The 15454-nt window shown below is 40.3% G+C and overlaps 1 protein-coding gene across 1 annotated transcript in view; it reads left to right on the forward strand.

Annotated features, from left to right (window-relative positions):
* Positions 1–1651: 1651 nt before the first annotated feature.
* The window catches only part of gnav1 (guanine nucleotide binding protein (G protein) alpha v1), a 51399-nt gene continuing 37596 nt past the window's right edge, over positions 1652–15454 (forward strand). The window contains exons 1-5 of the mRNA XM_028017704.1: positions 1652–1793; positions 1910–2577; positions 2688–2779; positions 13757–13849; positions 15280–15440. Of these exons, the coding sequence (XP_027873505.1) occupies positions 2448–2577; positions 2688–2779; positions 13757–13849; positions 15280–15440 (476 nt within the window). The 5' untranslated portion in view covers positions 1652–1793; positions 1910–2447. The remainder of the gene's footprint in view (positions 1794–1909; positions 2578–2687; positions 2780–13756; positions 13850–15279; positions 15441–15454) is intronic.

Here is a 15454-nt window from a genome sequence, read left to right on the forward strand (position 1 = left end):
GGACATTTCTAATCTTTACAAGGCCCAAAATGAAAATTAGTTTACCTTTACTGAGTGGCCCTTTTTGTTCTTTATTTAAAGTTTAGATAGTAAATGAACAAATAAGGTCAACATTCATGACTTAATGTGTGTCACCATTGTGACTGAGATTTGTGCTAATTTGCACAAATCTCAGTGCAAATTAGCACACAATTGTAAACTGGAAGAAAAAAAATACATATTTTTCTAGTTTTTCATTTTTGCAAATCTAAATTGGACAAGCGTGCATACATCTGTTCAGCCTCTTTTACTTTGATACCACAAATAAAAATTCCGCGCATGAATAAACTCTACCATAAACAAACAAACACATTTGGGTTTGTTGTAAAGTAACTATGCCAACAGGAGGTCAATGCACGTTCATTAAGGTCTCTCTTCGTGTCTCGGGGTTCTGGGTGTTTTTGTCCAGTTGGCCTGTTTGGTTGTTTTCTGTGAGCTTTCAGACCTTTTGGTGTTTTATTTCCTCTACAAATGTTGACCTCCTCTCTGACTGGTTGGTTTTGTTTTGTCAGCCGAGCAGGGACACCTGTCTGAGCTACACTTTAACAACTCCCCTGACCTGATAATAAATGCAAATTAAGGAATCCATATGTTCACATGTTAGAATCAGTTTAGAACCTTTCTGTTTATCCGTTTTATACTGTTAGGGTTTTTTAAATGTCGTTTTTTGTTGTTGTTGACATTTAAGAGATATGAGCGGAGAGTAACCAAAATCAATTTTATGTGTAGACAATGATACCCTTTATGCATTTTTTCACTGTGCTTTTGCAAAAAAAACAGAAAGATCTCAATCAATGTTTATTCATTCAACTGCACAGTTTCTAGGAATAGTTTTCTTTCTTTCCACTTTCTTTCTAAATGGCTTCTATTCATAACACTTTAGTTTCACACAACACAGAGCGGTTTTGGATAAACGTGAGCTTTGATAGCATTTTTCTGCCTGAGGAATGTCTTCATCAGATACCCTGTGCCATCAGGTATCGCATCATTTTGGTATTTGATAACAAGCTTGTTCCTCTCTTCCAAGGAATGCTCTGGTGAGGAGCATAACACAACCTGAAGAAGCAATGGCCATCAACAGTGGCCATTGCTGCTGATGCAAATCAATCCGTAAAGGTTTATAAGGCCACTTACAAACAATAGGTGTCTCATATTCTACAGTGGGTGGGAAATGTTGTGTTTAATCCTCCGAGGCGTGGAAGTCCAGGTACGCAAGACCACGTGATGCCCCAAGAAACTGCTAAAAAAATATTAGAAAAGTGAAACATCTGGCGCATCTCTTAAGGCTGACATACTTTGTTAATGTGTATAATGTTCAATACTTAAGCAACATAAAGCAACTGATAGGCAAAGGTTAAATATGGGGGGTTCCATTACATTTCCACATGCATGTAAGGTATATTTTGGTAAAAATTAAAAAATTTTAAAAAGGCAAACTCACACCCCTCATCGCAACAGTCACACAGGGTGGAGGAGTGAGAATTTGGGCTGGTTTATGAGCTCCTCAGAATACTAATGAATACTAAACTCATTCAAATATAACTCAAGGAAAGAAAGGATGAATTAACCCTTTCACGATCCAGATCTATACTAGATTCAAATCCAGTGTTGGATCCTTACGGTGTGAGCTTTATATGTCATTACACAGAGGACAAATGAACACACCCAAGGCGATGAGCAAAGCCAAACTCAGACCTAAAGTGAAACATGCGTGGGAATAAGACAGAGTGAAACCAGGATCGGCAGCAGATAAGGTAACTGCAGATTATGTTGGTTTTTCTTTCAGTCATGCGAGACGCTGATGAGGTCATTCCGGAGATGACTGTAAAAGTGGTTGAGCACTAAACCCTTGAACATATTTGGTTTTTAGAGTAGAAACCCGTCATATGGATTTTTCATTACCACATCATCACGTCTGCAGCGAATTCGTCTCGGCGGAAGCCGAAGTTCGGAGCTGGAGCTGAGTCTTCAGGTGAGACCCACGGAGCCCACGTCACTTCCCCAGGGAGGTCCAAGAGGTTTCCATCTGGGCAGCGGGCTGCCGTGGGAGAATTTGGGCTCGTTTTCCTGTGTTGGGCAGATCAGGAGGCTGACCTGCAGCTCGGCTCTGGGTCTGTTTTTTGTTTTTTTACCGCAGAGTAAATCTGGCGCTGAGAGGCGGAGAAAGCGCTCGGAGCCATGCGTGAAAACAGTTTTGCCTGAAGGCTTGGCGATCAATTGCCAGCAGGAGTTTGAAAAGCATGCAAGATGGCCTGAAATTTTCCTTTTTTAAAAAACTTTAATCAGAGTTGTTTGACTTCTCTGGGAAGTTTTTCTAGTTATTATTATTATTTTTTATTTTTTCGAGCTCGGAGTTTTCTAGGTTTCCTCTCTGCCTGTTTGGGTCGGAGAGGAGATGATCGCTCAGGATGGGACTGTGCCTCGGGACCGAAGACACAGAGGACGAGAAGAGGGCGAAGATAAACAGCGCCAAGATAGACAGAGACCTGTACGAATGCGCAAAGCGGGAGATGAATGTGGTTAAAATCCTCATTCTGGGTGAGACCGACTGTCAAGATCAACTTTTACCCGGGAGGCGCTTAGATAATCCCCGGGTGTCCGATTGAAATATGGAAGTAAAAAAAAACTCGCGTTTACTCTCCTTGCAGGAGCAGCAGAGAGTGGGAAAAGCACTTTGGTCAAACAGATGAAAATCATCCACAGCAATGGCTTCACCAAGCAAGAGCTGAGCAGCTTCAAGGTGGGAACCTCACACAGCTTTCACACAGAGACCCATCAGCACACAGGGGAGGGACTTCACCTTCCTTGGAGTTTCTCTGGCACCTGATTCACAAAACAGAAAGCAGTAAACATTTCGAGACGCAAAGCGTTGCCAGGCTGTCCTAATCTTTCTGACCGATTTGATCAAATCAGAATGCTGGTGGGACATTTTCATGTTGGTTTGCCGGATGCCTTTTTTCTTTTGTTTGTGTGTGTTGCTTTTGTTACTCAGCAGATATCTTTCCGATATCTACATTGTATCAGCTTTATCGGGGAGAAAATGTGTCCGCCGTGAAAAGAAAGACAGAAATTAAACATGTATCGGATGATAAAAGTATTACGATAAAGTTGCCTTTGACTTCTGTCCCGCCTCTGGGCCTCTAATTCCTCAGTGCTCTTCAACAAAGTCAAGCAATACAAACAGATCTTTAGAAAGTTCATTTATTTGAGTTCTGTCTAAGCATTTGAAACCATATGGGTTTTTTTTTTTTTTTGGTGGTTTTTTGTGAAGTCAGCATTTTTGCTGGTTCCTTTTTTCTGCCAAATTTGCAGAAAACAAACAGCTCCAGTATTTCAAAAATAAAAACCTGTTTCATGATTCACTTATATGACCTTTCCCACGCTTTTCCCTGCATGCATGCATAGCACCTCATTTAAATGTAGACGGACTGCATGGGTGCAGATTTATTTATTTGGCCAAGTTATTGTCTCCCTAAAGTTGCATCCAGTTTCAAAATCACACCAGCAGCTGACTGTATTATTGAAAATTGGATGCAACCGATCAATCAAATGACTTAATCAGAACCAGTAAAAACAAATTACTTATGTAAACACACTTTGCAATGCAGTCAGTTCAAAGCATCCAACGTGAGCTCACTGGTTTAGCTATGTAGCTTAGCTAATCATTTAAAAGAGAGGTTAATCATGCTGCAGCTGCTGATGGGGCATTGCTCTAATTGAAACTCAAATTCGGCTTAGAGCCTCATCCAATCTCTGAACAGAAATATTACAAAACAAGCATGACTTGAATAGAACGATGTAATTTTCATTGAGGGAAGAGCTGCAGCTCAGCAGAGGAAGCAGAGGGTGCAGCGTGCCGGCGCAGAGTGGTTTTAAAAAAATGATTGTTTAAATGAGGAAACAGTGATGCAGATCGGAGGGAAGCTGAGGTGAAGTCTCGTTTTCCTGTTGGGGGGGTGGGGATTTGTCATGACACTCAGATTCAAGCTGGTATGCAGTGGTTTTAGTTCACATCTGCTTTTCCTTCTTTGTGTGTGTGTGTGTGTGTGTGCGCAAATGGGAGCCAAATTCCTCTGTTATTCCAGGGGTTGGGACGGGGTGGGGTAAAGGGAATTGGTTTGACATACAGACACACACACACACAGCACTTTCTGTTTTCACTTATCATTTCTAGCTTTCTTACAGTGGCTGCTCTTCATGCCTCCCACTTTTATTTTCTTCTAACTCACCTGTTTTCAAGCCGTCAGCCTCTTTCGATCATATGAGTCGATCTCATGTGATTGGGGATTGTGTGTGTGCTTTCACACCTTGAGGTCGGGATTGTGGAACCAAAGGGGCGTGGCTACCAAATCCCGACATTCACATGAGGAGGTAATTTAAGTATGGGGTAATTCCCTGGACTTGTCTGAACTTCTCGTTTATTCTTTCTAAATACATTCTGTGCTTTAATTACAAGGAAGATTTTGTGCACCAAACTCAACGTCAGATTCTGTTTGCTTTGTATTGTATCATTACCTCACAGTCATCCCCATCTTGGAGCTCAGAGTGGAGATGGATTGTGATACGCTCTGTGTTGGTCCGTCTTATAAAAGCCCAATAAAATAAATCAAGGTTTGATTATTGTAACCTAAAAAATGTTAAGAATTCACTGGGTGTGAGAACTTCTGCAAAGTATCATACAATAGTCAATAATGAAAGATGGTCATTTAAAAAAAAAAAAGTTTGGCAGTAAAGTTTAAATAGAAGAAGTTCTAATATAATAGGTTCATCTGGGAAAGGTCTCACTAATATTTGTTTTTGTTTCTGGGACTCGGTCGTCTGGAATCTGGCCTCTTTATTCCTCTGCTTCCTGTTGGCATTGATTGTCAATGCCACCTCACTGAATACCAAAGAAGTTTCCAAGTACTACCATCCTCAGGGAAACGATAATTCAACTGGGCTATTTTCCTCAGAAAGGCATAAAAATCGAACTGAAAGAGACAAAACATTCCTACGTATCGACACTACATGTTGTTTGAAAGCTATATTTACTTGGAAGTCAGATTTTCCAGGCATTGGAAAAATAAACTGGAAAATTCTCTTCAGTGAGAATTAAAGTTGGAAAACTTGGGAGTTTCCTCACTCCAAATCCAATATGTTTACATGGCGGCCATATTGGGATAGATGTGACAGTAAAGTGTTTATTTACAGTTTGTATCTCTTTAAATCTTTCACACACAGTAGTCTACAACATGTTTTTTTATTGCTTGCATACAACTACAGTCAATATTCAATCAATTTGATTATTGAAGCAAAATTGATAGAAAAGAAATGCTTGCTAAAATCTACAGTGTTAAAGCCAGCCTGCTTTCAGTTGTGAATCGAGTAATATTCATTAGCTAATGTTTCTGGGACAGTTCTTTTTGATATTAATATTGTGGAAACTGATGTTGAAATGATAAATATGCTGATATTGTGCAATTCTGCCCTCTTCCTCGTTTCGTTTCTCAGTTTGGACTTCGTCTACGTGCCTAAATCTTTATTTGACCTTTGTGAATATTGTTTCATCTGTTTTTATCTCAGTTTGACTCAAACACATGCTGGCTTGTGTTTGGTTGATTCAACATTTACAAGCATTTAATGACACACACGTGAATACAGATGTTAACGTAAACACAGTTTATAAACTTAAATAAATGTGGGAAAGAAGAACTTGAAAAAGGAAACTCACATTTTGATTTTAGTGACCATTTTAAATAAGTTTTATGAAAAACAGTAGCTTTATTTTTAAAAAGCTTTCATTCAATATTTTTGTGTTTAGTTTTTCACACAACACTTGATGAATCTGAAAAGTGATGCTGCAGTAAACATGAATACTGCAAAGCACTTTTCAGAAACAGGACTATTTGTCAGCCGCTTCTTCCAGACGTTTTTCCCGTCTGTTTGTTCAGTAGCAACTTTTTGCAGATAGAAATGTTTTGTGTGGAAGGGGTGCACACGCGCGTTAACACACCGCCGCTCCGCTCCTTTGTCCTGTCTGGTGTCAGTTAGCGCTGCCTTTGTTCTGCGCTGACGCCCTTAGTTTCAGATGAGAAAATTTGACACTAACCCACAGGGCGGTCCCTCCCTTCCCGAACCGACCCAGTCTCCCACAGCAAACACACACACACACACACACACACACACACACACACACACACACACACACACACACACACACACTGCTCTCTATCTGACCTTTGTGGACATTGTTTCATCTGTGTCTTTATCTCCGTTTGACTCAAACGCATCTTTCTCCATCAGCCCGGCAGCGAACGTCTCACCCCACAGCGAGCGGCCGAGCTTCTTAACTCGTGTTTCTTTGTTGCCCTTTAATTTGGGTTTGTGTTGCAGTTAAACTTTCACAGACCTGGATGGCCTGTTGAAGGGAAATGAGGAGAGGAATGGTTGGAAGAGACTTCTTTGTTGTTTCATCCCTCTTTTATTTGAAGCCTGAGGCCATGCTGTTGTTCTGGCTTTGGTCAGACTGAACACATAACTCTGTCTTTGTGTCAGACTGGCAGCGCTTATAAAATACCACAACTATGAAATCTTCAGTCCAAAATATCTGTTGAGTTAAGTGCTTAATACCACGTTCCTAGACAGTCTGGGTCAACGGAGAAAATTAAATTAAGAAAATAAAAGAATGTTTTTATTTTCCTACTTTGTTACTTAGCACATCGTGTCCTTCCTTCCCCTCTCCATCCTCTTTCCTTTCTTCCTTTCTTCTTTGCACTCTAACTTGTATCCTTCTGTTCTTCCTTCTTTACTTTATTTCCTCCCTTGTGTCCTACCATCATTTCTTTCCTTCCTTCCATCCCATCTGGTATAATACATCTCCTGCATCAAATTCTTGTTTTAGTTGAGTATTTTATACTTTCAAAATGTTTTTATAAACATAAACAACTCGAGAACTTTGAGAAGCTGAATATGGAAAAGTGTGTTAATTCTGTAGAAAAAAAATATTTGCTTAAAATACAGATTTTAATAAAAAATGTAGCAAATATTGCATAGCCATTCCTCTTCCTCCAACACTCCTTGCCTTCTCATGATGCGTTACATGTTTTACAAGCTGGGGTTAATATTTAAATATCAGGCGGTAACCCGTTCATCCGCATTCTTCTCTGTGCTTTCTTTGGAAATGCCCCGACACAATCCAGGTCGTAATGGCTGGTCGCTTTCTGTGTCCAGAGAGGCAGACCCAGCAGAAACCTGGAGCAGAACAATAGTTCACTGTAGGTGGACGGATTTAGAGATTACGCTGCTGTAATGACGCTCAGGACTTCGCTGCTGACGCTCAGAGTTCCCACAGGGATTTGAACCGCAGCAGGAAGTGGAGGTCAGAAATGTGCTTTTCTATCTGAACGACTTCCCTTCAGGAATAAATACCCACAAATATCAGAGAAAGGAAGGTGTTATGTTACTCTGTACTCACAGGTGATGTAGAGCTAATAAAAGATTAGGAAAAGCACATAATGGCTCCTGCAGGCCTGGTGGTGCTTGATCAGCTGGAAAATAAATGCAGGTAAAAGGAAGTCATGGCTCAGCACAGGCTCGTCACGATAACACATTTCTCTGGACGATAAATTGTTCCAGAACTTATTGCGATAAACGATAATATTGTTGTTTTGAGACACTTTTCATGGAATATAGCGGTAATGGGAAAATAATAATGCAAGAGCACATTCTAAAAACTTTAGGTAACACTTTGTTTGACGGGTTGTGAATAAGACTGTCATGACACCGTCATGAACATGACATAACACCGTCATAAACATGACATAACACCATCATAAACGTGACACAACACTGTCATAAACATGACCTAACACCGTCATGCACATGACATAACACCGTCATGAACATGACCTAACACCGTCATAAACATGACACAACACCGTCATAAACATGACATAACACCGTCATGAAAATGACCTAACACCGTCAAGAACATGACCTAACACCGTCAAGAACATGACATAACACCGTCATGAAAATGACCTAACACCGTCAAGAACATGACCTAACGCCGTCATAAACATGACATAACATCGTCATGAACATGACATAACACCGTCATGAACATGACCTAACACCGTCATAAACATGACACAACACTGTCATAAACATGACATAACACCGTCATGAACATGACCTAACACCGTCATAAACATGACATAACACCGTCATGAACATGACCTAACACCGTCATAAACATGACACAACACTGTCATAAACATGACCTAACACCGTCATAAACATGACATAACACCGTCATGAACATGACCTAACACCGTCATGAACATGACCTAACACCGTCATGAACATGACATAACACCGTCATGAACATGACCTAACACCGTCATAAACATGACACAACACTGTCATAAACATGACCTAACACCGTCATAAACATGACATAACACCGTCATGAACATGACCTAACACCGTCATGAACATGACCTAACACCGTCATAAACATGACATAACACCGTCATGAAAATGACCTAACACCGTCAAGAACATGACATAACACCGTCATGAAAATGACCTAACACCGTCAAGAACATGACCTAACGCCGTCATAAACATGACATAACACCGTCATGAACATGACTTGACACCGTCATGAACATGACATAACACCGTCATGAACATGACATAACACCGTCATAAACATGACACAACACCGTCATGAACATGACATAACACCGTCATGAACATGACCTAACACCGTCATGAACATGACACAACACCGTCATGAACATGACTTGACACCGTCATGAACATGACCTAACACCGTCATGAACATGACCTAACGCCGTCATAAACATGACATAACACCGTCATGAACATGACTTGACACCGTCATGAACATGACATAACACTGTCATGAACATGACACGACACCGTCATGAACATGACTTGACACCGTCATGAACATGACATAACACTGTCATGAACATGACATGACACCGTCATGAACATGACCTAACACCGTCATGAACATGACATAACACCGTCATAAACATGACATAACACCGTCATGAACATGACATAACACCGTCATAAACATGACATAACACCGTCATGAACATGACTTGACACCGTCATAAACATGACATAACACCGTCATGAAAATGACCTAACACCGTCAAGAACATGACATAACACCGTCATGAAAATGACATAACACCGTCATGAACATGACTTGACACCGTCATGAACATGACATAACACCGTCATAAACATGACATAACACCGTCATGAACATGACTTGACACCGTCATAAACATGACATAACACCGTCATGAACATGACCTAACACCGTCATAAACATGACATAACACCGTCATGAAAATGACCTAACACCGTCAAGAACATGACATAACACCGTCATGAAAATGACCTAACACCGTCAAGAACATGACATAACACCGTCATGAAAATGACCTAACGCCGTCATAAACATGACATAACACCGTCATGAACATGACTTGACACCGTCATGAACATGACATAACACCGTCATGAACATGACCTAACACCGTCATGAACATGACCTAACACCGTCATGAACATGACACAACACCGTCATGAACATGACATAACACCGTCATGAACATGACACAACACCGTCATGAACATGACCTGACACCGTCATGAACATGACCTAACACCGTCATGAACATGACCTGACACCGTCATGAACATGACTTGACACCGTCATGAACATGACATAACACTGTCATGAACATGACCTGACACCGTCATGAACATGACTTGACACCGTCATGAACATGACATAACACTGTCATGAACATGACTTGACACCGTCATGAACATGACATAACACTGTCATGAACATGACACAACACCGTCATGAACATGACTTGACACCGTCATGAACATGACATAACACTGTCATGAACATGACATAACACCGTCATGAACATGACCTAACACCGTCATAAACATGACATAACACCGTCATGAACATGACATAACACTGTCATGAACATGACATAACACCGTCATGAACATGACCTAACACCGTCATAAACATGACATAACACCGTCATGAACATGACACAACACCGTCATGAACATGACACAACACCGTCATAAACATGACATAACACCGTCATGAACATGACACAACACCGTCATGAACATGACTTGACACCGTCATGAACATGACATAACACTGTCATGAACATGACATAACACCGTCATGAACATGACCTAACACCGTCATAAACATGACATAACACCGTCATGAACATGACATAACACTGTCATGAACATGACATAACACCGTCATGAACATGACCTAACACCGTCATAAACATGACATAACACCGTCATAAACATGACATAACACCGTCATAAACATGACATAACACCGTCATGAACATGACACAACACCGTCATGAACATGACATAACACCGTCATGAACATGAGTAAGTCTTCATGAATATTTATGACTGTTATAAAGTGTCATTAGGTAAATCATGACACTGTTAATACAAAGTTGACATTATTCAAAATGTCTTTGTTATGACAACTTGACATTAACCAAGAAATCATGATCTGACATAAATTTCTTATAAAAGTATTACTGATTAAACTTTAGCTTTAATAACATAAAGCTACATAATTTTTAAAGTTTAATCAGTAATACTTTTATAACAAATTTATGTCAGATTATGATTTCTTGGTTAATGTTAAGTTGTCATAAAAAAGACATTTTGAATAATGTCAAATTTGTATTAAAAGTGTCATGATTTACCGAATGACACTTTATGACAACAGTCATAAATATTCATGAAGACTTACTCATGTTCATGACGGTGTTGTGTCATGTTTATGATGGTGTCATGTCATGTTCATGACGGTGTTGTGTCATGTTTATGATGGTGTTATGTCATGTTCATGACGGTGTTGTGTCATGTTTATGATGGTGTCATGACAGTCTTATTCACAACCCGTCAAATAAAGTGTTACCCAGCTTTAAATTCTAATGAAAACTTTAACTTTAAATTCTAGTGAACATTTAACACTGGAACTGGAAGACATTTTAAATATCCAAAATAAAATGACAAAACAACAAATAAAATGAATTTTGAAGTTTTTCGTAAACAAAATTGTCCTTGACAAACACGACAAGTTGAGACCAAAGCACCAAACTGAAGACTTTTATCATCTAGTTTTTGGTAGAAAGAGAGAGAGAAAGACATAAATGATAAATCATGCCAATGGAAATTATTGAGTTTGTTTGAATTTATCATGCGATTAATTGATTTATTGATTATTGTGACAGGCCAAGGTAAGCATAATGGATTTAGAGCTCTTAGCTCACCGACAGAAGGCAACAACGCACCTGTGCATCTCAATCATTTCATTTCGTCATGAGGGAAGAACCTTATGTGCAAGACTAGAAACATCATCTGAAGATATCAGCCAGGAAGTAAAGCTTTAAAGTGCCTGTAGGGCTGCAAAGGTCAGAGATACACATCTTTACCAAAAAGAGACGCTGTACTTGTCCTTCAGGACATTTGGACCAAGTTCCAGAAAACTTCAGTATTTTTTGATATGCAAATCCGTTACATGTCTTTTCTTGAGTAATCTCTTTTGTTAAAGTTGTCGTTGATCCCAGCATGAAATTCTTCTCTCTTTTCTTTTGGTTTTGGAAACTATTTACGACATTTACATAAACTCAGGAATTCACTCAGGAGGTCACTGTATCAAACAACCAGCTGAAGCTTCTCCCTCTTCTCTCCTATTTTTATCTGGTTTTATTCACCTTCAGTTCAGAAACCATTTTTATTTCTGACTTTTATAAACAAAGATAGAGACAGGACGAGGAGAACAACTTTGAATCTGATAACATTAGAGACAATGGCTGCGTTTCTTTCTAAATGATAAAGCAAACTGTGAGCGATCCATTAGCCTACAAAAACCAGTCAAAGTTAAACATCAGTAATAGTTTTTACGCTTTATTTGTGCAATATCTTTAACTTCATAGTCTCAAAAATAAACATTTTGGTGTTTTAAAGAAAGCAGGGATTTTTAATCTACCAATTCTGTAGAGATCTCTGGTTTCTTTTCTTCTGACAATGATAACAGTGAAGCCAAAGGAAGATAGAAAGAAACACAAAGAGGCTTTTATTTCAACAGGAACCAACGCAGCGCTGCCACAAAATGTTTCCAATCCACTCACACAACCGCCTCACATGTTCCACTGAGAGCGCAGCGGATGTCAGGGTGGATTAATAAAATGCGCATAAAGCACACTGATCAGGCTGAACTTTAAATTTATCTTTACTTTTCACACTCCTTCACTAGTTTGTCCCGCGCCTTGTTACATCCCACTGTTTTTCTAAAATCAGTCTTAGTGCAGCTTTCTTTAACATGACTGATATATGATTATTCACACTTTATGCCAAAACATTTAACGCTTTTTTAAGAGCCTAACTCAAAGCGTCTTGGTTTTAATTCTACACTTAATGCTTTATCTTTTCAGAACGGCTATAGGCTGTGGTAACACAAAGTTCTGTGTCATTTTACGATTTTTTGTAAAAGCTGAACTTTGACTCAGAAAACCAAGCAGTTCAAAATGTAGATTTCACCTGCAGTTGGTGTAATGTCCAACAGGGGGCGCGGTATCCCCACTGGAGATTTGTGTCGTGTATATAGTGTCAGTAATTACTCTTAAAACGCCTTTAAAATACAATATAATCATATAACATATGATTATCTTCAGGAAAAAGAGAGGAAAAAGCCGGTCATGCTTTGAACCAGATCTACGTTGTGATTAATGATAAATGCTTCGTTTCTGTTTTGCCCTGCTGCTCAGTTTCAGTGGAGTCAAATTCAAAAGGTTCACAATCCCAAACAGGAACTCCCAAACCCACATCCACGTCATCTCAGTTGAATGTTTTGAGTGAGATCAGCAGTTTCCGATCATATTTGAGGAAAAAAAACAGATACTTTATACTGTTGTTGTCAAACAAAGGTAAATAAAAACCCAGATAATGTTCTTAAAACTACAAAATCATATTTTGTTCACCGTCTCCCTTCAATGTGTATTATTTGCGAAAATTATTTTTTGCAAATACTTTGTGCAATTTGAAGAAAAGAAAAAAAAAATCATTTTCCACATTAAGTCGTGTTGCAAACATTAAATGTAGGGATTTAAGGTGATAAAGTAATGCTTGATTGGAAGGAAAATCAGACATGATTTATAAACATTATTACAAAATTGAGAGCATCAGTTTTTCAATCAAGCCACATATTCTTAATTGGACTTTGACTAGGCCATTATAACACATGAATACTACAAAGCATTGCCTTGTAGTTCTGGCCCCATGTTTCCTCCACCTGTGTGCTGAATCCCCAACATGACATGAAATGTGACTTTTTATAGTTTTCTTTCAACAACGTGTTGCGGTTAGGAAGCAGGAACAAACTATATTGGAATAATTTTCCAATCCACTGTATGTTAAATTTGGATACTTCCTTTAGCTGTAACAGTTTGCCTACTGTTAGACTGACCCAAGTCTTTGTCCATACGGTCATCACTACTGAACAGACCACGTGACAAATAATTGAACACTGAATATGAGTTTAAAGAGAACGTGCTGCAAACTTTTTAAAGTTTTTGATGAATCAACATGATCTGATTTTGTTTTGCAGCCGGCGGTGTTGGATAACCTCCTGACTTCCATCAAGTTCGTCCTCCATGGAATGGGCGTCCTCCGGATCAACCTGGCTAACGGCAGGAATAAGGTAGCCTCCTTCTCATTCCCCTGCCTTGCCTGGTTTTCTAGTTTTGTTCCTATTATGCAAAATGCACTTTTTACAAGTTTTTGTACTCCCATTGGGGTCTCAGCTGCATCTAAAAAAACACAACTTACAAAAACACCCAGGCATTTTTTTTTCAATAAATTAATGTTGTTTGGTATCTGGATTCTTCAAAAACCTCCAGAGTGTTGAGTCGCAATCGATTTGCACTGCACCGTTACCTAGCACCCTAAGCTGAGCTCCAGCACATTTGGTCAGCTGGAAAAGACAAGTGTGACTTAACATCCAGAAACCACTTGCTGCATTCTTGTTGGTTGTACAGGAGGCTCCTCTTCTGCTTTTCAAACTTGTACGGTTGAATAGTTGTGCATCTGTTTGCAGCCATTTTCACATGTGATTGTGAACATAGAGTTATGTGGCGGGCTGCACAGTGGCGCAGTTGGTAGCACTGTTGCCTTGCAGCAAGAAGGTCCTGGGTTCGATTCCCGGCCGGGGTCTTTCTGCATGGAGTTTGCATGTTCTCCCTGTGCATGCGTGGGTTCTCTCCGGGTACTCCGGCTTCCTCCCACAGTCCAAAAACATGACTGTTAGGTTGATTGGTCTATCTAAATTCTCCCTAGGGGTGAGTGTTGTGTGTGAATGGTTGTTTGTCCTGTATGTCTTTGTGTTGCCCTGCAACAGACTGGCGACCTGTCCAGGGTGAACCCCGCCTCCCGCCTGGAACGTAGCTGGAGATAGGCACCAGCAACTCTCCCGACCCCATTAGGGACAAAGGGTGAACAGAAAATGGATGGATGGATGGAGTTATGTGGCCAGCAGCAGCTTATTTGGATTTAAAGTGGCTGGACGCCCTAAAAACAGCTCATTCTGGAAGGAGCTCAAAATAGGCAGAACTGAGCAGACTAAAATTTAATTATCTAAGAATGATTTTGTGCAAAAAGAACTGCGATGAACATGTTTTGAATAACCTATCCCTAGAGGCATAATAGGTCACCTTTAAATTGTTTTGAGTGGTGCCTGCACTGTACAGAGTCAGCCACTAGAGGGCGGCATGTCGACACTCAATCTGCCCGGAAAACAGCTGAAACCGAGGAGGCAGGTGGGTGGTGAGAGTGCGAGGTCTGATTTGATTTGAACTTTGTTTCTTGAGTTATCGAAGCTCCTCCTGTCACCACCCACCCCGCACATCCTGCTGGGAGATGATGGCCAGCATAATTCCTCTAATAAATGTCACAGAGGGTGTGTCTGCCCACTTTCACATCTCTGTTCGTGTGCTCAGTCATTCATTTCAGCATCTTTAGTGATTACCGAGTCTAAAAAGTGGAGGCAGACTCCTAAACTCCACCGTCACCAACGCTTTACTTCCCTAATAATCCATCTGGCCTCCTGGTCTCCTTGTCTCGTCGTCTCCGCAGGTCCACGCCCATTCGGTCCTGTCGTGCGGGCGGTGTTTCGACGAGGAGCAGGTGCTGCTCCCCTTCCTGAGCCACGCCCTGTCCTGCCTGTGGGCCGACCAGGGGGTGAGGGCTGCGGCCGCCCGCGGCTACGAGTACGAGCTGAACGACTCGGCGCTGTAGTGAGTAATTTTCT

Source organism: Xiphophorus couchianus, chromosome 5, assembly GCF_001444195.1.
Source record: "Xiphophorus couchianus chromosome 5, X_couchianus-1.0, whole genome shotgun sequence".
Taxonomy (NCBI): domain Eukaryota; kingdom Metazoa; phylum Chordata; class Actinopteri; order Cyprinodontiformes; family Poeciliidae; genus Xiphophorus; species Xiphophorus couchianus.